Genomic DNA, 23,114 nt, shown 5'->3' with positions numbered 1-23,114 from the left:
CACGAATCATTCCTCGCTTTCCCTTTCTCAGCGTTTCAAGTTTCAATACTCTCCTCCGGCGTGGGTTCCTATTTCGTACATACTGTTTCAGCGGGTCTGCTTCCAAGGTTCACTATGGCTGGCTAAGTACCTATCTTTACGTGATCTTCAGTGGCTGCTGTGGCTTGCATAAATACCTAAAGCTAGCACTAGATCTGCGATGTGATCCCAATATATACAAAAATCAGAGAGGTGATGCGTCGCCGCTTGTAAATGCTTGTAGCTTGTAATGGTCGGATACCGATATATCGTAGCGCATATGTACACATAAACCAAAGAGCAAAACTGATAATTCAATCTAGAAATTCCGACGGAACTTCTGAGGAATGTTGTTCGCGATAATCTGGATCCGCTCCATCTTCTCCAGTCGAATCTCAGCATCCTCCAGCTCGTCATGCTTGCGGAAATGCTCAATATCTTCGGGATGAGTCAAGTCCGCCTCCGTGGTGTCGTCACCGTGGTACTTCTCGAAGTGATGAATCTCGTACTCATATTCAAGATCGCCATGGTGTCCAGGGCCGTAGCCAAGATCTGGCAACCGCTTGCCCGCAGCAATTCCCGCCAACCAATCCTCCCGGTTGACGAAACCTTTGTTGCCAATATCGTAAAGCTCAAACACTCTGCGGACAGCTTCTTGTTTCTTTTCCTCGGTAACGCCAGCGTTGGATTCATCATTGAGACCGTACGTCTTGCGCACTTCTTCTGGGGTCCATGTCCCGGAGGAATCGTAATCGTGGAGGATGAAGAATGAGGTCGGGTCAAAGTTTTCAATATGGTGTTCCTCTAGTAATGACAGTGTGAGTAAAGAATGTCAGGTTCCCCAATCTTGCATGAACAATGTGTCTTACCGATCATGTGTCTCGTGGCCCAATCATTTGAGGGAGTCTCGTCACTCGAATGCGAGCCATGGGCATTGGCAAGTGCACTCAACGCAAGCAGCCCGGCTGCAATTCCGAACAATTTATTAACCATTGTAGAATGTGTCCAATGGAATTTATTCAAAACAGACAGAAGATAAGGACAAACTAGCTCGTGGACATTCAATGATGTGCAGGGAGTAGTTACGGGAGTGCTAGCCCGTTTGCAATGTTTGCACCGCCGACCCGAGCGTTCGCGGACTTGCAAGATTATTTTGCTAATTGCATGTTATCCCATCTATTTCCATACTACTTGCCGCCGGGGCTCCGAGAGGAGTCCAATTGATCACTGGTGTATCTATTACCATCCCCATTAGACTGCGCAATAGCAATGCCCTGAGAATGCAGGGTTTGTGGTCCCGCGCTGTCTCGAAGCAGACGTCCTGCCGGTGCGTCGGATGTCTGAGCACCACCTCGAACGGGGTCACTTCGCGGGCAGCCAATGCCAGCAGGAAACGACTTCGAATTGGAAACTCCGTTACTGCGCTGTACGGTAGCATTTTCGCCGCTGCTGCCATCGCCGATGCGAGCGTCAAGGATCGTCGACGACATGACTGGGATGAAAAAATTGCCGCGGTGAAGGCCGAGGTGAGCGAGTTGGTGGATGAAGAGCAACGGATTCTGGCGTCGTTACAATCGCGAAGAGAAACTCGGGGTCTCGATCGGTTGATTCAAGCTGGGGGGTTCTTCGGTTCTGGTCCTCGGCTTTCCCTCGGGTCTCAATCACCGGCTAGCGTCAACAGGTCAATAAGGGCCTTCCACACACAACGAGGTCGCTCAAATGCCGCCGGAGCTCGGATGATGGAAACGCAGCAAGCGGAGGACGTGGAGGAGGAGCATGGGCTTGATGAAGTGGATGAGAGCGAGATATTCCTTCCGCAGGAGACGTTACCAAGTTGGGTCTTGGAGGACGATCTACGTCTCAAGGCTATACAGAAACTCGCTTTGAGGCAGTTCGCTGTACGGATTCTACTACGACCGGCCATCGCACATCGGTATTCTGGCATCTCGATGAACTACGCAGCGGATTTCGAGACTCCACAAGTGAACGTCGCTCAACTTCTGGAGGAGCTGAATCATATTCGCAACAGACTGCACACATTGAAAACGAATAGGCACGCCACGTTCACCGATGTGACGAGTGATTATGCCGCGAGCCAGTTCGGTGAGATGAAGAGAGAGCGTGAGGCCCTCGATGCCGAGCTCACTGAGGACATCCAGTCATACATGGGTCAGCATATGTCTCTGCAGGAACTGCTTCTGCGGATATCCAACAATATCTTGAGTTCCAGGGATCCAGACCGACCGACAGCTTTCCGGCTGATGATCATGGCATTCGGCCAGACGCGCCAAAATGACTTGGTCGAGCTGCTTTTGCGGACGTTACTGCCGAACCGATTCTTCTTGAACCCATCGCTCGTCATTACGATCATCACCTTCTTCAGGAAATCAAAGAACCTGAAGGACTTCGATTTATTCTTGAAGATGCTCGGCGGTGAAGGCTACTCCGTCAACCTGGGGAGCCGGGGCGTTTATAAACACCGAAAGGTCAATGGGCTGGACATAATTGTACCACCTTTGAACAGCAGCAACCCAGTCATCTACGCTGCCTTGATCGGTGCTGCATTAAGATTTGACCAGCCCGAGCGAGCCGATGCTTGGCTCCAGGCTGCGCGAGGTGGTGGTTTCTTCGATAGTTGGGAGACCCTGTTCAGCTATCTACGATTCTACAGCATCCGACGGGACTGGGAGAAAGGTGCGAACGTCCTGAAAAGAGCCGTCACCTACCTCTTATCATCAACAGACCACCATCTCGGTTCAGTTGAGCGATTACTAGGACGAATGGTCGGTCTCTGCGACTCTTGTGACCGACTAGACGCATCAGATGCGTTAGTCAAAGCAGCTGTCCACAGCGGCTTCGACCCCAAATTCTTATCACGACAAGCGGACTCAGCGCCGTTCGTTCACGCTGATTCCCACCGATGGACCAAAGCCGCGAAGCAAACGCCCAAGGAGAACATCGATCGTCCCTTATGGCAGAAGTGTTACGACTTTGGCAACACCTTCGGCGAATATCTAAGCCAAATCGAGGTGCCAGAAGAGAAGACGTTCTCTCGGCGCAATGGCAGATTGGCCGATCAGCACGCAGACAATGCTCTTGCTACTTCTCTTGGGCGTCACCGCGCATCTTCTTCTAGGAAGGGTCAACCATCCACTGGAAGCAGCTCAGATGACGACATTTCCACGCTCAAGAATGAAGTTGCCCAGCTTCGTGAACTCGTCTATGAACTTCGCAAACACCACGTTTTCAACTCCTCCCCCAAAGACTCCTTTTCCAATGCCCCGACTAGCGACGAACCTCTCCCTCCACCCGCCGAAACCATTATACCTCTCACCACCCCGCGACATCCCGACCCCTCGCTAAGTCACAGCTTCACTCGATCCTCGGGTCAGATCCGTCTTGCAAGATCGAAATAATGATCTTCACTCCCACATATACCACGAAAAGAACGCGACGAAAAGCTCGTGCAAGACATGCACCAGTAGGAAACACGGATCCTATCTCCGAGCGTCCGCATTCTTGCGCTGAAGTATGACTGTTCTTCTAACAAACCACGGTATATCGACTTCACCGTGTCCTCCGATCGAGAATGAAACGGAGTTTTTGTACATTAAATGACTATATTTGTTTCAATAGAGCCTACAGGAACACTCCGGGCAAGCAGCTCTGCATGTACTTCACCCAACCCAAGGCGTTGGCGGTGCATACAATTGATATCTACATTTCATCTTTTTCATTTTGTAGAACACCTCTACGATTGATTCTCTGGTTTCATCAGGTTATTCATAGACTCTGATCCGGCAAACAGCAGATAAAGCGTTGAGCAGGAATGGTATGGTAAGAGGAAAGAAAGCAATGGATTCTATATTCAAATACAGGCATCATGACGGAAGGAATAGCGCAACAGAAAAGTGTATCATGCGTGAGTTTTAGGCTGAAAAGAAAAAATAGTCTATTTGCGCTTCTCGGCGCGCATCTTCTCCTTGCGGGCGAGACGATCAGCGGCCCGAGTGAGAGCAGAGCGAATATCACCCTTAGGGAAGCTGTTGATATCATAGTATGTAGGGGCAATATCCTGGATGAGAGTTAGTGAACCTGCATACAAATGAGAGTAGGGAAGAGGGAAGGGAACATACCAAGAGCCACTCAGGCTTGACGGCAGTCACGGTACGGATATAGTTCTTGGTTGTGAGGACGAATTCGTTGTATAAGACCCACTCGGCCTCGTGAGCCAACACGGTAGAGGGGTGCAGGAGGACATTCTGGTTATCCTTGATGGTAAGGTATTGGCTCTTACCGCCGGTGTCCTTCTTGGCGACTTGCATGAAGAAACCGGCGCAAAGAGCACGACGGATGTTCTCGTAGTACTTCTTGTCTTCGAAGGGGGTGGAGATCATCTCTAAGTCCTCGCGTTCCATGATGCGCAGCAGCTGAGAGCGCACGTTGTCGGCGGATTGGAGGGAGCGCAGGGAGAGGAAGTGGTCGTGGCACCACTGCTTTGCGTTGGCCTGGGCGTCGCTGCCGCGGTATGCGTGGTAGACGTTCAGCATTGTCAGGTGGTCTCCGTCCGGATGGGCGAAAAGGTTCTTCATCTCGTCGGCGCGCTTGCGGTTGGCGGCAGGGCGGACGAAGACCTGTGGCACGGACAGGAGGGCGGTGATGGAGAGGATTTCGTTGGAGCAGTAGAATTCGGGTGAACTGATCAACATAACCGCGAGGGCGGGGTCGAGAGGGAACTCGGAGGCTAGACGGCCTAGCGGGGTGAGATTTCCATCGTCGTCCAGACAGGCCAGGTAGTTCAGTTCTTCCAATGCTCGCATCAGAGTCTCGGGGGCAGGTGGGTCCATCAGATCGAAGTGGACAAGATCGTCGATACCAAGCTTCTTCAATTCGAGGACCGTTGATGACAGGTTGGATCGGAGGATCTCAGGGTATGTTGACTCGATCAATTCCTTCTTGAAAGCACCCTCGGTGTAGAGACGGAAGCACTTTCCGGGACGTGTACGACCAGCACGACCAGCACGCTGCTGAGCGGAGGCCTTGGAAATAGGTGAAACGAGGAGAGACTCGACACGAATGCGGGGGTTGTAGATCTTTTGCTTGGAGAATCCGGGGTCCACGACGTACACGATACCATCGATGGTCAAAGATGTTTCGGCAATGTTGGTGGACACGATGACCTTACGGCCTGGGCGACCGCCTGGCCGGCGAGGAGGAGGCGCAGGGTCGAAGATGCGCTGTTGCATGTGTGGCGGAAGACTACCGTACAAAGGGTAGACCTTAAGAGGACCGGCGTCGGCTTCGCGAACCATCTCATCTCCCTCGAGTGCGATCTTGCGCGCAGCATCTTCAATCTCTTCTTCACCAGTCAAGAACAGAAGAATGTCTCCCTCTCCTTCGGTGGCGTGGATTTGCAGCACAGTCCGTACCGCAGCCTCGACATAATCTTGTTCGGGTTCGGGGGTATAGAAGATCTCGACAGGGTGGGTACGACCAGGCACTGCAAGAAGGGGCGCATCTAGGAAGTAGCGCTGGAATTTCTGGGCGTCTAGAGTAGCAGACATGATAATGATCTTCAGATCAGGTCGACGTCCCACAACTTCCTTCAGAAGACCCATCAGGATATCGGTGGCCATAGTTCTTTCGTGAGCCTCGTCGAGCATGATCGTGCTGTAACGCGACAAGTTGTGGTCGTTCATGGCCTCGCGCAGAAGCATACCATCGGTCATGTACTTCATAATAGTCTTGGGGCCGGTCATATCCTCGAAACGAATGCTGTAACCAACTTCTTCTCCAAGCTTGACGTCCATCTCTGCCGCGACACGCTGGGCGACAGACATGGCAGCCACACGACGGGGCTGTGTACAAGCGACCATTTTGCCCTGAGTTTGAGGGAGATCATCGTATAGAACGAATTGGGGGATCTGGGTGGTCTTGCCGGAACCAGTCTCACCGACGAAGACGAGGATTTGGGATTGCTGGTAGAGTTGCAAGAACTCATCACTGAAATGAAAGAGGTCAGCACAACTTTGCGCCAGGATGGTTGTCGGGCAGCACTCACCGTTGCTGTTGGACTGGCAAATCACGACGAGTCTTCAGGATTGAGAAGTATTTGCTGGAGAAAGGTCGGCCAGTGAAAGGGTTGATTTCACCATCTTCGGCTTTTCTCGCCATCGCGGCGGTGGTTTGGTGCCGCTTGAACTTGGACAGAACTGTGCTCTCGGAGCCATTGTCGTTCTCATACATGTGAGCGAGGTAGGGGTTGTTCTTTGGGTCCCCAGCATCCATCTTCTGGCGCTTCGCCCGTGAGCCACCTTCGGAATCAGATCGGCTATCGGTCATGGTGGAGGTGAATAGTGAGAGTGTCGAAGGGTAAATTCGGCGAAAAGCAAAGGCTGAGATAGCGAAGAAAAAAAATCTCAGATAGGAAGGTCGGGCGCGCGCCACAGCTGCCTATCAGGCTGACCGCCATTCTATTCTGCCGCGCTCCACAAAGGGATCGAGAATCTTTGGGATTGTTGACGCCCTTGGTGTTTTTGACTGGGCTTTTTCTGCGCGGTTATAACCGAGGCGTGTGAATTCTTCGGACAGAACTGCCTGATAGCAAGATTAGCAGTTGCTTTGTTGGTCGTCAACAGCTTCTATCTACATCCCTAGTTTCACATCACCCCCACCATTGCGCCGGACTTTCTTGTCAATATGGAGAGCTACAGTCCTTCAGAGGATCCAGGGCCAGCGTTCTGCGTTGGCCACCATGAGCATAATCGGCTGATTACTGTGACCCCTCGAGTCATTCAAAATGTGCACGAGAGCAATGTCGGTTCCTTCTCGCATCAGATAATATCAGCTTTATGAAAACTAACTCGGTTTGATAGTACGACATGATGACTGTCCCAATCACGACGTCGCATTTCCATTCCCGTGTCCTCCGCCTGTTGTCCAGTTATTTGGCCGACTTGCAGTCCCCGACCCATGATGATCATATCGGGACCATGGCCACTACTTCCAACACTCGGCCTCTTGTGGTCCCGTCACTTTCCACGGCAGACTCATACCTGACTCCGAATGATGCAACCAGTCAGTTGGTGGGAGTGACTAGCACATGGATTGATCTGTGTTCGCCCGATCCATTAATTGCGGACTTGTCTCGCCAAGTTCTGATGTTGGAGGTTGCATACGCTGCGTTTTGCGGAATTGGATATCTCTTGATCCCTGGCCCGAAGCTGCATCATGGTTCTTTGCATTCCGAGGGCGTGATCTATTATGCCCGCGCGGTTCAAGATGCTCTCAATCTCGGCCCATATATTCAATTTCACATTTGGCTGCAAATGGTAGACAACCCAGCAGCCGAGGTCGATACAATTGGTGACCTGGCACCGCTTGCCCGAGCAGAATACACACATTCGAATGAGGGAGCTTCCGCCAGCATTGATCCGTTTGGCACCTGGGAAGCTTGGGATTCCATCAGAAAAACTTGCAAATATCACACAAGGCTGTTTGTCGGTATGAACTAGCCCTTTCAATAGCGTAGTCGCTCTTCCTGCGTTGATTCTGAACTGCGAGCTAACATGCGTTATAGCTCTCACTTTGCCAAAGCAATTGCCATCGCTCTTTGTGCAATCTCGATGGCACTCAGAACCGGTGCATCTACTCACGATCGAGGGGTCTGCATTCCTGAAGAATCAAAAGGGATACCCGGTATTGTCCAAGTCGCACCAAGGATTTATCGCGAAGATGATGCGTCTGCGAACCGCGCCGTGGATTCTTCTTTGTGGCGTTGGTCCTATACCTGGACTTGAAAATACCGGAGATCCTGATACCAACCAGGCTTCACTATCTGCGGCTGACTATCCCAGCCTGTCACAGGCTGGAAAGAAGCACCACGACCCTACACCCCATCTTTCGTATATCCGCAATTTGCAACAGCGACAACCTTCACGGACGGCCATCGAGAGGTTTGGTGTGGGATACCAGGATTATTTGCAGGCTCCTCTACAGCCGCTGACAGTCAACCTTGAGAGTATCACATACGAAGTATTCGAAAAAGACCCCATCAAATACGAGTGGTATGAAAAAGCAATCTACAAAGCCCTGAGAGATTGGGCGGACCAGAAAAAGCCCACGTCCCACCCAGATGGAAAAGTGATCGTCGCGGTTGTGGGGGCTGGCCGTGGCCCTCTGGTCACTCGCGCACTGAAAGCTAGCGCAGAAGCTGGTGTGGAAATTGACATGTGGGCTGTTGAGAAGAACCAAAACGCTTTTGTGTTGCTACAGCGACACAACGATACAATCTGGGGCGGAAAGGTCACCTTGGTACAGTCAGATATGCGAAGCTGGAAAGGGCCTCTGGTTCGACAGCAGCGGGCGCAGGCTACTAAGGAGCCTGTGGGCGAATCCCTGGGCATCGAGAGTTCGTTACTTCATACCTCGAAGAAGAGCGAGAACGACCCAGGTCATGAACCTGAAGTTGCCGAACCGGCTGTGTGTTACACTCATGTTGATATCCTTGTCTCGGAGCTGCTGGGCTCTTTTGCGGACAACGAACTTTCTCCAGAGTGTCTGGATGGTGTGAACGATGTGATCCACCCCGACCACGGCATTTCCATTCCAGCCTCGTATTCCGCGCATTTCACTCCAGTATCCGCTCCCAAACTGCACGCAGATGTTGTGAACCAGACAGTGTCTAACCCGGCGGCCCCGGAGACCCCATATGTCGTCATGCTACACGCTATTGACTTCCTCTCCACCGTCGATACGCCTGCTAGCAATGAAAGCTCCAACCCAGCAAACAGGGCCTCCACTCCATCGGGATCATTCGCAACCACTGAATTCCCAACCCCGCTTGTGCAGACTGCCTGGTCTTTCTCGCATCCGAACCGACACCTTCCTCCTCAATCCCGCATGCAGTCAACTATCTCCAATGCCCACAATGTGCGCCAAACCCGTCTCTCCTTCCCTTCCCAATGCCGAGGTGTGTGTCACGGCTTGGCAGGCTACTTCGAAACAGTACTCTACGGTGACATTGAGTTGTCTACCAACCCTGTGACCATGGAAGCCAAGAGCGCAGACATGATCAGCTGGTTCCCCATCTACTTCCCATTGAAGGTCAGTACTCGAAATCAAAACCTCCTATCTACGTTCACCTCCAAATTACTGACGGTTCATCTTGTTGTGTTAGACCCCACTCAGTGTTCCTGACAATGGTGAGATTGTCGTCACGATGTACCGTCAAACCGATGATCGCAAGGTCTGGTATGAGTGGATGGTTGAGGTCTATGCCCTTGAACGTCCAACTGCGTCTGCCCGAACGGTTCCCGTGAGTTACGCACAAGCTGGATTGCCCAGCGTGGAAGCCGCCGCCAGACCGAACTCGCGTGCTGGTTGTCGGCGCGTGCGCGTGGGCATGAGTGATTTGCACTCCAGCATCAAGGATGGATGCTTAATGTGAGGCCGTCTGTGCAGCTGAGCTAAGATCACCCGACAGAGGATATATAGTATAGTTAGGCACCCGACCTGTTGCGGGTGCTGTGGTCTGAATGCTGGGAAGAAAAGAATAGTATACGAAGGCCAAAACCTTTCAGTATGCCTACTAGGTTCATTTTTTATACCAAGGGGGCTGAGAGTTCCAGGGGGAAGCCATCCGTTCTGAATACCTATGTTATGATTAAAAAATATGACAGTATGCAGGCACTGACAAGAGTATCTGATATCATTTCTTCTACAGGCTACAGCCCAAGGCTCTCGGGGCCTCGGCCTAAATAAGGTTAAATGATAAGCATTCGGTCATCTCCGCTGCTCGGAGCTTCACTCGGAAGCCCGTCGGATCAAAACAGACTAGGGCAATGGAATGTCGATCTTAGTAGTTTATGGCCACTGCCTTCCCGATCGATCCTAGCAATGTCTCCTGGGTATCTCCAACCCTGCGGGGTCGGGGATTAGTTGGGGGTTATTAATGAGCAGTCTCCAAGACCTGGAGCGAGCTGAAAAGTTCAACTGCGGTTCAAAATGATAAGCTGGACGAAGATATCACTTGCACTGGTGGCACAATGTGTCACCGCTCAATTCGTGCCTGCGCCAACTGACCTGATCACAAAGAAGGGACATGCAGGTGTTAATGTGCGATATAAGGAGGTGCCTCCAGGAATTTGTGAACTTGACCCCAATGTCAAGAGTTACTCTGGATATGCTGATGTTGGCGAAGACCAACATATCTTCTGGTGAGACACTCCGGATGCATAGGTGTAGCACACATTTCTGTTTCAAGGATCTGAAGCTAATGCACGCAGGTGGTTCTTTGAGGCGAGAAATGGAAACCCTAAAGAGGTATGTTTCGGCGGGCACTCCTTCAAGGAGTCCCATGCCAGCTAACACTGAATTAGGCGCCTCTTACGGTCTGGATCAATGGAGGACCAGGTTCATCCTCAATGATCGGGTTATTCCAAGAACTCGGCCCTTGTGGTGTTGATCATGATGGCAACGTGTTCAACAACCCGTACTCTTGGAGTAACGTTAGCAACATGGTATGTTGATACATACCCTTGAACTAGGAGAACATAATTTAACCATCACCAGCTCTTCGTCGACCAGCCTGCTACGGTTGGACTATCATATTCAGTGCCCATTCCTGCCTATGAGGATGATGGTGGCAACATTATCCAATTGCCCGATGAGAACTGTCCCGACTATGCTCAGCAATACGGCACGTGCGGCACGTACTCAAAGCCAGATATTGCACTAGTGCCCAATACAACCGCAAGCGCAGCTCCCAACATGTGGAAGACATTGCAAGGGTTCATGGGGGCTTTCCCCCAGTACTCCCGAAACGGCTTCAACTTCGCTACAGAGAGTTATGGAGGGCACTATGGCCCCGTGTTCAACGGTAACGATTCCAAGTGAGAACGACCAAGACTGATACTGACCATGGAGCAGAGTATTTCATTGAGCAGAACGCCAAAAAGATTCACGGCGCGAAGCACATCGATCTTGAGAATGTGCTTATTGGAAATGGCTGGTTCGATCCGCTGATCCAGTACCAGGCATACTACAACTTCTCCGTGTTCCCGGGTAATACATACGATTATAATCCGTATAACGAATCGGTGCAGGCAGAGTGGTACAACAATCTCTACGGAGAAGGCAACTGTGTTGACCAAACTCGACAATGTTATGCTACAGGCCGAAACGACATCTGTGCAGCCGCCGACAACTTCTGCGCATCCAAAGTGGAATCACTCTTTGACATCTACTCTGGGCGGGATGAGTACGATGTGCGCGAGCTGACGCCCGACCCCTTCCCATACTCCTTCTACGTCGACTATCTCAACAGCCCAAAGGTCCAGGCCGCGATAGGGGCATACCAGAATTTCTCGGAATCCTCCGGTACTGTAGGCACCAGCTTTTCAAGCACTGGCGACGATGACCGCGAATCCAATACCATCGAGGACGTGAGAAAGCTGCTGGCTGCCGGAGTCCAGGTTGCCCTGTATTTCGGAGATGCGTAAGTGCCTATATGCCCGCGAAACAACATGTCAGTAAGCGCTGACTCAAGTTCCAGGGATTACAACTGCAACTGGCTTGGTGGACAGGTTGTGGCCGAGGAGATCAATGCCCGAGGATACAAAGATGCAGGCTTCGTAAACATCACTACTTCAGACGGCGTCGTTCATGGACAAGTCCGTCAGAGCGACCTGTTTAGCTTCACGCGGATTTACGAGTCCGGCCATGAGGTGCCTTTCTATCAACCATTGGCTTCGCTGGAGATGTTCGAGAGAATTCTCTCGAGAAAAGATATTGCGACTGGCAAGAAGCATCTCAGACCACATGGTGGCTATCGGACTGTGGGAGCTCCCACAAGTGACTACCGAGAGGGCAATGCTACGATAGTCTTCGAGGTGCTTGACGGCGACGCGACTTACAACACAACACTCAATGGGCCTAATCCTTCTGCATCCACAAGTTTGCGCAGACGTGCTGGATTGAGAAAGCCTTAAGATCGTATCTAGTGGTTCTAGCTTGACCTCTGATCTCTGTATATAGTGTACTACACAGTTATCGCGTGATTGTGTCTGTATCCATAAACATCTCCAGACAGCTTATGTGTGGCCGTCCGAAGGAAACCTATGTCAAGTTCCTATATGCAAAATTTCCTATCATAATGCAATTTTGTGATCTGAGTATAAACCCGGAGGCTTCAATCGAATCGTCTGAAGTCAATCTTCTCAGAAGCAGTACCTAGAAGGAGCCTGAGCTCAACAGGAGGCTTAGAACCTAGCAGCAGCTTCCATTGGCTGGCTGATTGCGGCGCTTAAGGTAGCGGGGGAATGCGCCTCGCCTCGCCGTATCCCCAGCCTTCTTGCGCACAGTTCGTTTAAGTACTGGACATTCTCCACTAATCCTCCCCCAGATTCCACTTCCACCCAGCAGAAAAGTACTTTGAACTCACCGGTCTCTTATCATGACCCGCAGAACTGAGAGAAGGCGCAGAAACAAAGCCCCCCGGTACCCCTGGAAGATCGCCCGATGGAAACAAGACTCAGAGCCACCCTGTACAATAGGGATGACTGCAATGCCGCAATCCGCGGCCAAAAGATTACCGGTTCTCTCGGACTGAATGTCCAACGCTTCGCTGTTATCCGTGGCATTCGACACCACGATGGTTTCGCCCAAGAGTTACGCGGCGTCTTGCCGGAGTTCACCCGTGCACTCAACGCGCGTGCAATTATGAGCGGAGTGATTCCGGAAATGAATGACTCCGCTGAGATACCCTATTGCATCTGGTATCCGGAACCTCCATCCCAGGAGACCCTTCGCAACTTGGTGAAGCGTTATCCCAACATGATTTATCACGCTGCTCGCTCCTGTGCCGTGGCGGGGTATTTTGATCTTTACTTGGAGCTTCAGGTTCTTCCTGAGGTTCATGTTGCTGCCGAGGCTCGCGACGCTAGCCTAGCAAGAAAGAACAAAGGCAGCGAGGCAATATACGAGCAAATAATGTCGAATCATGTGAAATTTGAAATCATGAATGATTATGATCGATCCGTCAATCTTCAAAATCCTCGTCCGGCACATCTCAATGGAGATACGGCGGTTTTTTCCGATCTCACTGCACGGATGCTTCATGCAGGAGTGGAAACCTACAGCAGCAGCAGCGATACCAGGGGCTTCGTTCGTCTTGTTGATCACATCGAGTGGGCTGACAGAGAATACAATACGTATAACCACTTCAACATCACTGAGGATATGGGGATCGACGATCATAGTTGTGGTGCCGAGCCTCTGGCCAGCTTTTGGCCACTTCTGTATTCGCCTCTGCCGTCAGACCTTCCACCAGTCAATAAAGACAACCTGATTCTATCGGCTGCATATAGAGGTGACGTGGATCGATATGTACGCCTACGACGCCCACGGATGATTGATCAGGAATTCCACGCCATCATTTTGGGGATATACAACCACCCCCTTTGGGCGCGATGGTGGAGCACACAGGTGCCGGAGGTCCCCGATAAAAGGTATGAGGTAGACATAAGGCGCGCAATCAATGTTCGACGCATCATCAGCGACGATATTACTTGTATCACACCAAGTACCCCGAAATGGCTGGTACCTCACAGAATCTGGTGGCCCAGTGTCGCTTCTCCAGTGACATACGTGCGTCTCGCTCAGAAAAGGCCTGATATTCTCCAGTCTTGTCTACGAGCATGTATTGTCGCCGATTACGAAAATGCGTGGGATGAAATTCTGACTGGGTCATCCGATGGCCCGAATGATTCCAAAGCCACTCGACTTTCCAAAGTCGTCAGATCGCGTATCTATGCCGAGGCTAAAGATTCATCCAACCCGCACTACCTCAACGACATAAATTTGCTTGGCACAGCCAGGTTGGAGGAGCTTAAAGCCAGTATGTACTACTTGGACGGCCTGTTTACTGCGAGACGGATGTATTCGCCGTGCTCGACTGCAGAGAGAGTTGTAATCAACGACAAGCCCTTCGCGTTGACATCGGCGGAGAGGGGTTCGGACGCGATTCCGGATGAGCCGAGTGATCTGGGATTCACAATCTTTGGCATGGATGCAATTGGCATGGATGCAATTGGCTTGGATAACAAGACATGGGAGAAGGGAAGTTACATTGAGGTCGAAGATATGTACAATATCCTTGATGCCAGAGACCTTCAAACATAGGTAATGTTCCCCTGTCGGGCGTTCAGCGCTATGTCTATTTGGCCACGGAAGCCGTGCCCGGCAGACCGTCGGCCCTAGCAACCAAATCTGCAGCTAGCATGCAGCTTGATGCTATTCAAATTGCACCCCTCGGTCAGCTACGCGCCAGCGAGGTGCTTACCTCAGTTCACTCAGCCGCGGCCATACCTATATTGTGATTACACAACATAAATTAACGAATACTCACACTACTGTGTACTTCCTACCTTCTCTATGGCCCGCTCGAAAGAGCTCACGCCTGCTATCCGTGAGCGTATATGCGAACTTCACGCCATTGGATGGGGATATAAGCGGATTCATCCGCGCTATCCGGACATTCCCATCTCAACAATCTAATATACTATAAAAAGAGAGTCCGAGCGATGCGAGGGAGCCTCAAAGCCCCGATCCGGAAGGCCGAAAAAGCCTTCAGAGGCTGAAAAGATGCCACCGGAACCCGAAGATCATGGCCGATGATATGCTCGCTGAGGTTGACCACGAGGTTGAATACCAGAACGTCTTTCGAATGCCAGGAATCTCCGCAAATGCATATCTAGCTAGTAGCGCTCTTTCTTCAAAGAAGAACACGCCGTGAAACGCCTTCAATGTGACGAAGAAGGTTTTTGGGTCCTTCAGCCGGGAGAGGGACAATGTTCTGGCAAAACTTCGTGGACCAAATTCCAGCATCCAGACACTCCGATCATTGAGAATATTCCTCATCCATTCAATGGTCGTTTGGCTACATCTTCTAGGTAACTTCTGACAGTGCCCTAAGTTATGCTTCGACGCAGCACGCTTATCTATTCAAGGGTGTCTCACTGTCTCTTTCGGTTTTACCCTTTCCATCCTCATCCTCCTTTCAGTCCATCGCCCACAAACTCTCTTACTATATCTCAACCGAGTTGCGGCGGGTCCAGCTATATAGACTACACAATACTAGTACCAAAATATACTTTGTGCATGTGAAACTTGCTCCACTAAGGTTTTGGTAAAAAGGCCCGGGCCGGGCCGGGTAACCTTCAACCGGTGGCATGAACTTTAAAAGGTAGATAGCCAAAGTTGACGGCCAAATTATCCTCAATGAGGGTTGCGATAGGTAGTGCACATGTAGTGTTACCCTAGGCAGGTGGCGTACTATCGCAGTCTTCCCGGCTGCCTTGTTGAGGCACCAAGGCAACTACTAAAGCCACGTGCATAGGCTGTCCAAGCCGATGCCTATACAAGATATTAAGATTCTCATGTGATCGCACCGTTGCTGTAACCGAAAAGTTCCCATCTTGAACTGAAATGTGGCAGTCGGCAGGTCCAACCGGTAAGAAGCCTAGGTTGATATGCAGGTTATGTGCAGGTATGCCTTCGCTGGTCTTGGGAGATGGAGCAGAACCTTGTCAAACGCTATCTACACACTATAATTTTCTAAGAAATTTACTTGCGAGTCGTGTAGAGTGATTGAGAAGAGTTCAGTCGACATTCGTGGGTATCGTAGGATAATAAGGAAAAATAGAAAACAACAAATCACCAAATCAAGAACATGAGGCACGATCCATGTCCACATCGTGCGTATCTCTGCGCATTCTCTCCGAGTCAAGCGCCGTATGAGGATAGCATCAGCCACCACAGTGCGCTGCTGTGATATGATGCTGAATGTACATAGAACAAGGCATACAAATAGTTACCCTCAAAGAAACCCTAGGTATAATAATAACGCCCCTCTTCGATGAGTCGGGAATATGCGACAAAGCCAGCGAGAAATTGGAAAAAGCTCGAACCATTGAGACAGGTCACGAGTCAAGGCAAGCGCATCAAGTCCTTATCTTGCAGGCTTTCAGATAGTACCGTGTGGCTTGTAGTCGACATTCGCTGAGGGATCTCCGTATTGTAACAGCTGTGTGGGGGCCCATGAATACAGTGGCAGTGGCAGCTGATTCTGAAGGGACCATTAGATATAGCCCATCACCGGGATCAAAGTCTTGGAATAAACTTACTGAAATCTCGATATTCGTCAACGCCGGATCCAGCTCAATATCTGAGCCCCAAATTGCCGGGTCTATCTGCTGCTGGTTTGAAGAAAATGCCTCGGGTTTCAGGATACTGCGAAGGTATTCATCCACAGCAGTTACCGTCTCTACTGGCATTCCGGACGTGGGATATTGAGGGTTTGCGAATGAGTCACTCGCGACAGGCGAGCTGCATATCTCGTTTGTATAGGAATAAGGCGATGGGTAGTCGCTAACGGATGTAGAACACTGGCTCTGGTCCCTGAACGACTCAGGATATGATATCGAGGAATCCATGCTTTCCCATGCTCTGGGGTAGACATCGGTGGTATTCGACTGAAGCGGAATAGGAGGTGGATTGAGGGGTGGCGATTGCGGTTGCTGTTGTTGTTGCTGCAGGCGTAGTCGATGGGATGACGTATCGCTGTGCTCGTCGGATTTATTCTCTTTTGATACTAAGGATGCACTTTATTCAAGATTAGCTCAAAAATTCAGTCTTTCTTCCGATTTCCCCCAATCACCGGAGAGACGTACTGTCGGCCCAGATGCTGGGTCAAGTAATCGGGGCGATGGAACGCCTTGTGGCATCCTTCGTAAGTGCAAGGGTACTTCTTTTTCGGGTCATGGCTGAGCTCGTGCCGTCTGCGATGTTCAGCTCTGGTAAAAACCTGCGCAATATTGGTGAGCAACATGTTACATGTTTCAGTAGCAATCACTGTCAGTATTCACCTTCGAACATCCAGGGCGCTGGCATGCGTGAACCCGTTTACCCTTCATAGCCTTGCTGACCCGAGGCACGCTTGTCTGCCTAGGTGTGGGCATGTTCGTGTGAGGGCTTATATACACTCCCGTTTGGGCTGTGTTGTTGCGCACTGCGGAGGGTCGGGGAGTAGCACATCGAGGATCGAGAGGCGGGCCAGATGTCGCATAAGGGGTAGCAAGAGCCGACACATTATAAGCAGACATGATAAAGTGACACTTGAGTTTACTCTTGCGTGATTGATTTCTCCCAACGGCCATTCGGGGCAGTTACACGACGTGCTAAGGAAGCTGCGACAGGGGCACGAGTCCGAGTTGTGGGGAAGTGACACGAAGAGAGAGATAGATGTGAATAAAGCGAAAGGGAAGAGAGATTTATTAAGACGTCAATTCAAGTCAAAGGGTCTAGATGTATTGTATCAGGGGTGGACATCTCGGGGAGTCTCGGTCGTGTCTTTAAACACTCCCAGTTCGCGGATCCACGAAATGCCTGCAACAAATTCAACGTGCTAAAATAACCCAGACCAGGGCTAGCACCCAAACAGTCAGCCAAAAAAGCCTCAAACGACCCCCAAAAACGCCTAATGATTATAATTTTCAGCTAACAGGGATGTGTCGGGCCAATAGCAAACAGAGCGGAGTTCGGTGATTTTCGACAATGACGGGGTCGTCCCCTCGCCAACAGTCGATCAGAGCCTCAGCCTCCTCGATCCGTCACCCCACTGCACGGCTTATACACTCCGGATCAATTGGTCCATGTACGCCCCACTGGGTCTCTATGGACCAATGCAGTCATTTCGGAGTTCTCATTTGCGGTGTGTTCGAATATTGAGCAGACTGGAGTTACATCTTAAGAGTGCGCCCACGGGCGCACGCATTGTAACAAACGCAGGGTCAAAGGACGACTCCTGTTCCAACGGTGGGGCGATCTGTAGCCCTGGAGATAGACTGTTATCGATCAAAACTTCATCGTCCAGGGACTTTTGCCTATCCGTTTACTAATTTGGGAAGGCATGGATGACCTTTGGATTGAAGGTTTTAGGGCTGTGCGATTAGTATTTTTGGCAAGAATTGCACGTGGATGATTGCGGTGTAGGGCAGTTGGGTAAGTAGCATGAATGTTGCAACAACCTAGCAGGCTGAGTCCAAACGTTAGTAAAACCGACACCAAGATGTTCAATGATTGGTTTGGAGGCCGCTCAGGTATTTTCAACTTACATACACATCATCCGGCTCGTTGTTGATCTGCGACTCTCATCAAGTCTTTCGCCAAAGAGGCTCAACACACCCGGGTGTGGCCCACTTAGCCTGCTTGGCGTTGAACATGCATATGCGAGCCTTAGTTAACCAATCAGGTGCCAGATTCAGATTTTGACCCCACTAGGCCCGTCTAAGCTTAGACACTTTCCATGGGTACACTCAGGAGTATCCATGGTACAGTAAAATGTACTTTGGACGTCTGCTCTCTTTCCCCTTTAAAGTACGGAGTACTTCTGCGGGACTTACTGTTCTGATCACAGAGCACGGGTGCATCACACATTTATCCTCGCCTGATTCCTCTTCTTTGTCTTTGTAGTTCCTTTGCCATTCCACGGACACCAAATAAGCTACCCGTCTCCACAGGAATTTATGGTGCTTACTGCTTACAGCATACGCGGTAACTAAGCAGACCCACGGGAGTCTGTGGTGGAGTGTTACATCGCCTCGGATGAGAGCTGGGGTCCATACTGGGGTTTTCTTGATACGTGGGGGCTGAATATAATAGCCGCCTGATTATGATTAGTAGTACTATGATTATCCCCTGACAGGGCCAGAGAAGGTCGCAGGGCCGGTAATTGGCACTAATGATTACATTATTTGGAATACACAGTACGTACACTTCACGGTCGGGCGTCCAACTCCTGCCTCAGCACTCCCAGTATCCACTTCGTCATCAAACTAGAAGTTTCAAGCAATGGTCATTGCACCTGTCCATTGATCCTCATCATGCTGTTACTTGTTTTGAGTTAGTTAACTGCTCACCCATATTCGGAATCATTTCATGCACCAATACTGTTCTTATACACATGGAACAGAACCATTTAGCCTAGAATAGTATTCCTGCATAACTAGATTTGTAGCCTCCGTTCACGTCATACTTCCCCCCCCCCATATGAGACAAGCAGTGAATATGAGACTAGCATGGGTAACGACTTCAGAAACGGAGCGCAACTCAGAGCCGCAGGTTGATTAGAAGTCGTACTTTTAGGCACTTAGCCTACATGACAGAGTGCAGAAAGCCCAAGATCTTCCCAAACACTGAAAACACTTAATACATAGCATCAAACTCCAGATTTCACCTGGGGTTGCTCCATAGATGCTTTCCCCACTGACAGGGAAATATTCACTCCATATTTGCTGTGGTATCATAGCCACATTGCTTTGCCCATGCTAATTTTGGAATCGAGCAAGGCCGGAGATCAGCATTCGGGGCTGGGCCTTAGTGGGGGCTGGATGCAATTTCCAAGGCCAACTCTCTTTCCGAAACCGTCGCAATCTGGGATGTTATGTGGTTTTATATCCACCGTTGAAGCTCAAATCAGGTCCCAGGTATGTAAGGTCCTCAGATCAAATCTTCCAGCGAGGACCGTCATGTGCATCGGACCAGATTGCTCAAAGAAAGCCAGCTCAGTGGTAGTCATTCCGAACTTAACCATGCCCCGGCTTTTAGATCATACCGGAATCATCGATTCGTTGGGTTACAAAGTTATTCTTGATGTCGAAGCCTCTCGCATTCTGTTGATTTCATCTCAGAGAGTTCTGGACAACTTTTCTCTACAACATACGGGGATGCATGATGAGAGAGCGATCTATGGAGATTGGGATTGAACTCCATGAAAGTTCCTCGTGTTTCTGCAGAAAGATCCATGCATAATCTCAGGTATGGTGGTCCCTTCCACGCAGGATCCTTCGACCGTACACCTGCTCGGCAGTACCCAGAACCTTTCGTAAATGAGGGGATTCTTAGCGAGCCTTTTTGTGAGTATATGCGCTTTTCTCGGTAAAGGTTTATAACCTGTACCTATCAGTAGCTGACATAGGATATTAGTTGCTGTCCGGACATACTGGGGTGTTTCAATGATGTGATACTCAGACACCAAGATGTCATCTACACTAAACAACAACAATCCTCGGGAACCCCTCACAACACCATCGTCATGAGGATTGTTCAATACTTGGCTCGATGTCGTGAGGCAAAGACAGGGACCTGCCATCAAACACATTCATGGCGTCATATCCCGATGACAATGGTGAGACCGCGTGCATAATAACAAACCAGAGGACTCTCAAGTCGATGAAGCTGGACTTGAAACGCAAAACCTCTCTGGATAGCCACGGGTATTGCTAATATACAAGATGACAACAGTCTTCATCGCAAAGAAACCTGAGGAGTCTATCTCTGCACTAGCAGAGACGGACTCCTCTACCAGTCTGGACACTCTGCCTTTGGGGGAGCCATCAGCTGAACGTCGATTTTGGTTCCAACGAGGCAAAGGCTACAACCCGGATGCAATTGCAACGCAACCCTCAGTCTATGACAACCCTGATACTGCAAAAGAATACCAACCCCGAGCAGACTGGGAGAATCTTCACCGGTTCGACCCATCGGCCCGGTGGACATGGGGCGAGGAATACAAATTGATTCGGAAGATTGATATGCGCATTATGGTATTCGCTTGCCTTATGTTCATGGCTCTGGAATTGGACCGCTCCAACCTGGCACAAGCTCTAACTGACAACATGCTTCCTGAGTTGAACCTGACGACGAATGGTAAGTGAAGATTCGGCACTTGATAGCTGCTGACACAAGCTGACCACTTCAGACTACAACCTTGGAAATACAGTGTTCAAACTCTCGTTCCTCTGTGCCGAGCTTCCTTCTCAGCTTGTCAGTAAATGGGTTGGACCTGATCGGTGGATTCCTACGCAAATGGTCTTGTGGTCTGGAGTTGCTATGGCACAGTATGCACTCAATGGCAAGACAACATTTCTCTTGTGTCGTGCCCTCCTCGGTATCCTACAAGGCGGGTTCATCCCTGATGTGAGTTCTTCGCGTTACCCTTTTGGAATACCCATTAACACAATCCCAGGTGATATTGTATCTTTCCTACTTCTATAAGCACCACGAGCTGTCACTGCGACTCGGATTCTTTTGGACCGCCATGAATATCGCCGATATTCTTGCTGGCTTCTTGGCATTTGGATTGCTACACCTTCGTGGTGTTCAAGGTCAGTCGGGATGGCGCTGGCTATTCTTGCTGGAGGTGAGTCGGCATATCCTTATTACCCGAGCCGATACCTTGTTAACATCCATTGCAGGGCCTTCTGACTCTCGTGTTTGGGCTGACCGCATACGTATTGATGCCCCCCGGGCCCTGCCAGACTGCAAATTGGTCTCGGGGGAAATCAGGCTGGTTCAGCCCGCGGTATGTTATATCCTACCATATCCCAATCAACATGGTCACTTGTACTGATGAGATCCAATACAGCGAGGAAACTATCATGGTCAACCGAGTAATTCGCGAGGACCCTAGCAAAGGAACCATGCACAACCGAGAGCCTATTACGCCCAAGCTCCTTTGGAAGAGTCTCAATGACTATGATCTCTGGCCGATATACATCATCGGGCTCACCTTCCAAACGCCAATGGCAACCCCCAAGCAGTACCTGACTCTCACCCTGAAAGGCCTCGGATTCAACACTTTCGTGACCAATCTGTTGGTCATTCCCAGCGAGGTGCTGTCGATATTCTTTATCTTGACAATTACCTATATCTCCGAGATTACCGGTGAATTAACGTTGACAGCTATGGTCGGGCAAATTTGGGCCCTTCCTTTCCTGCTCTACATCTACATTGTCGACATCAACGCTGTGAACAAATGGGCTGTTTGGGTGGTGATGACATTGCTACTGGCATTTCCAAATGGTAAGATTACCTGTACCCATCTCGGGGTTATGCCCACATACCCATGGTTATAGCTCACAAGATCCCAGCACACGCTATCCAAGTTGCCTGGAACTCGCGCAATTCTAACACTGTGCGATCTCGCACGGTCTCCGCTGCCATGTACAATATGTGTGTCCAGTCCTCTGGGATCATATCTTCCAACATCTACCGCGCTGGTTAGTGACTCCCCGCCTTTTCTTTTCTGGTGTGTTTGCGCGTGCTAATTTGACGAAGATGATGCACCCCGGTACCGGAGAGGCAACAGTGTCCTTGTAGGACTAGTGGTCTCCAATGTGTTTATCTATTTGCTAGCTAAGACATACTATGTCTGGCGCAATCAAAGTCGCGACAAGAAATGGAACGCCATGTCTGACAGTGAGAAGAGGCATTACTTGGCAACAACCAAAGACGAAGGGAACAAGCGATTGGATTTCCGATTCGCCCATTGAGTATGCCGGTAGGATGTTCTGAAGAGTTTGACACGTGTGACGGAATATGGCAAATGTCCGGGGTCGGCCGTTAGGGCAAGCATTTATACTCCGCAGTCAGATAGTACAGTATACCTACCAATGACAATGGATAACTTCACGATATTGATTATTCCAACTAAACCGATAGAAGTAAGCTTCTTGCCTATTTATATCTAGCTGGCTGATAGGTTTAGTCCAAAGCGTTTCTGTTTGGTGCCCGCCTGAGATTGCTTAAAGCTTTCATCCATGGCGTGCTCGAGGTCCGAGGATCACCATGCACGCCATAACCTAGGGCTATATCCAATTCACCTGCACGGATGGCGAATTATTATAGAATTACACGACAGCCATGTCAAAACGTTATGATTGAGCGATATCGGTCGCCCAGAGAAATACCCCTGTAAATGCCTACATTGCTGTAGACCTACCATTGGCACCGAACTGCTTTGCGCGACCTGCAGTGCATATGATTCTATAATGGTAGAATCCCTGGGTGGCTGGATCTGAGATGATTTCCATGGAAATGACGAGTGTTAGTTGTGACAGAACATATTTACTGTTATCGGATGCAATCATCATGCAGGACGTGCTTTGCCTCGTATCTAGCAACAAGAACGTCGCAGACCTGAGGCCCTAGGACGGCCTCACGGATGAGCACCCATAAGAGACAAATGTCGTCAACGG

At 50.2% G+C, this 23,114-nt stretch overlaps 9 protein-coding genes across 9 annotated transcripts; 6 read left to right on the top strand and 3 right to left on the bottom strand.

Annotated features, from left to right (window-relative positions):
- Positions 1–337: 337 nt before the first annotated feature.
- Positions 338–1,011, bottom strand: N7515_009993 (nucleobindin SSP120; the record flags this gene model as incomplete). The annotated part of the gene is made up of 2 exons (XM_056670736.1): positions 338–822; positions 888–1,011. 2 exons carry the CDS (start codon positions 1,009–1,011, stop codon positions 338–340), a joined length of 609 nt encoding a protein of 202 aa, XP_056517109.1.
- Positions 1,012–1,298: 287 nt separating this feature from the next.
- On the top strand, positions 1,299–3,434 carry N7515_009992 (uncharacterized protein; the record flags this gene model as incomplete). The annotated part of the gene is made up of 1 exon (XM_056670735.1): positions 1,299–3,434. The coding sequence occupies one exon, from the start codon at positions 1,299–1,301 to the stop codon at positions 3,432–3,434; it is 2,136 nt and encodes a 711-aa protein (XP_056517108.1).
- A 536-nt stretch (positions 3,435–3,970) lies between these two features.
- Positions 3,971–6,360, bottom strand: N7515_009991 (DEAH-box ATP-dependent RNA helicase PRP43; the record flags this gene model as incomplete). The annotated part of the gene is made up of 3 exons (XM_056670734.1): positions 3,971–4,093; positions 4,155–6,021; positions 6,080–6,360. 3 exons carry the CDS (start codon positions 6,358–6,360, stop codon positions 3,971–3,973), a joined length of 2,271 nt encoding a protein of 756 aa, XP_056517107.1.
- Positions 6,361–6,717: 357 nt separating this feature from the next.
- N7515_009990 (protein arginine N-methyltransferase) lies at positions 6,718–9,466 on the top strand (the record flags this gene model as incomplete). The annotated part of the gene is made up of 4 exons (XM_056670733.1): positions 6,718–6,834; positions 6,894–7,521; positions 7,598–9,123; positions 9,197–9,466. The coding sequence occupies 4 exons, from the start codon at positions 6,718–6,720 to the stop codon at positions 9,464–9,466; spliced, it is 2,541 nt and encodes an 846-aa protein (XP_056517106.1).
- Positions 9,467–10,023: 557 nt separating this feature from the next.
- On the top strand, positions 10,024–12,008 carry N7515_009989 (Peptidase S10 serine carboxypeptidase; the record flags this gene model as incomplete). Its single annotated transcript, XM_056670732.1, has 6 exons — positions 10,024–10,235; positions 10,305–10,341; positions 10,398–10,538; positions 10,591–10,897; positions 10,948–11,515; positions 11,573–12,008. 6 exons carry the CDS (start codon positions 10,024–10,026, stop codon positions 12,006–12,008), a joined length of 1,701 nt encoding a protein of 566 aa, XP_056517105.1.
- A 529-nt stretch (positions 12,009–12,537) lies between these two features.
- On the top strand, positions 12,538–14,199 carry N7515_009988 (uncharacterized protein; the record flags this gene model as incomplete). Its single annotated transcript, XM_056670731.1, has 1 exon — positions 12,538–14,199. One exon carries the CDS (start codon positions 12,538–12,540, stop codon positions 14,197–14,199), a length of 1,662 nt encoding a protein of 553 aa, XP_056517104.1.
- A 252-nt stretch (positions 14,200–14,451) lies between these two features.
- Positions 14,452–14,812, top strand: N7515_009987 (uncharacterized protein; the record flags this gene model as incomplete). The annotated part of the gene is made up of 2 exons (XM_056670730.1): positions 14,452–14,491; positions 14,589–14,812. 2 exons carry the CDS (start codon positions 14,452–14,454, stop codon positions 14,810–14,812), a joined length of 264 nt encoding a protein of 87 aa, XP_056517103.1.
- Positions 14,813–16,042: 1,230 nt separating this feature from the next.
- Positions 16,043–17,180, bottom strand: N7515_009986 (uncharacterized protein; the record flags this gene model as incomplete). Its single annotated transcript, XM_056670729.1, has 4 exons — positions 16,043–16,144; positions 16,203–16,680; positions 16,749–16,882; positions 16,944–17,180. The coding sequence occupies 4 exons, from the start codon at positions 17,178–17,180 to the stop codon at positions 16,043–16,045; spliced, it is 951 nt and encodes a 316-aa protein (XP_056517102.1).
- Positions 17,181–20,369: 3,189 nt separating this feature from the next.
- On the top strand, positions 20,370–22,409 carry N7515_009985 (Major facilitator superfamily domain general substrate transporter; the record flags this gene model as incomplete). Its single annotated transcript, XM_056670728.1, has 7 exons — positions 20,370–20,784; positions 20,837–21,054; positions 21,104–21,277; positions 21,333–21,439; positions 21,503–21,939; positions 21,993–22,136; positions 22,195–22,409. The coding sequence occupies 7 exons, from the start codon at positions 20,370–20,372 to the stop codon at positions 22,407–22,409; spliced, it is 1,710 nt and encodes a 569-aa protein (XP_056517101.1).
- Between the last annotated feature and the right edge of the window lie 705 nt (positions 22,410–23,114).

Source organism: Penicillium bovifimosum (assembly GCF_028826915.1).
Source record: "Penicillium bovifimosum strain IBT 22155 chromosome Unknown utg000008l_segment0_segment0, whole genome shotgun sequence".
Taxonomy (NCBI): Eukaryota; Fungi; Ascomycota; class Eurotiomycetes; order Eurotiales; family Aspergillaceae; genus Penicillium; species Penicillium bovifimosum.
This window is presented reverse-complemented; position numbering and strand designations above follow the sequence as displayed.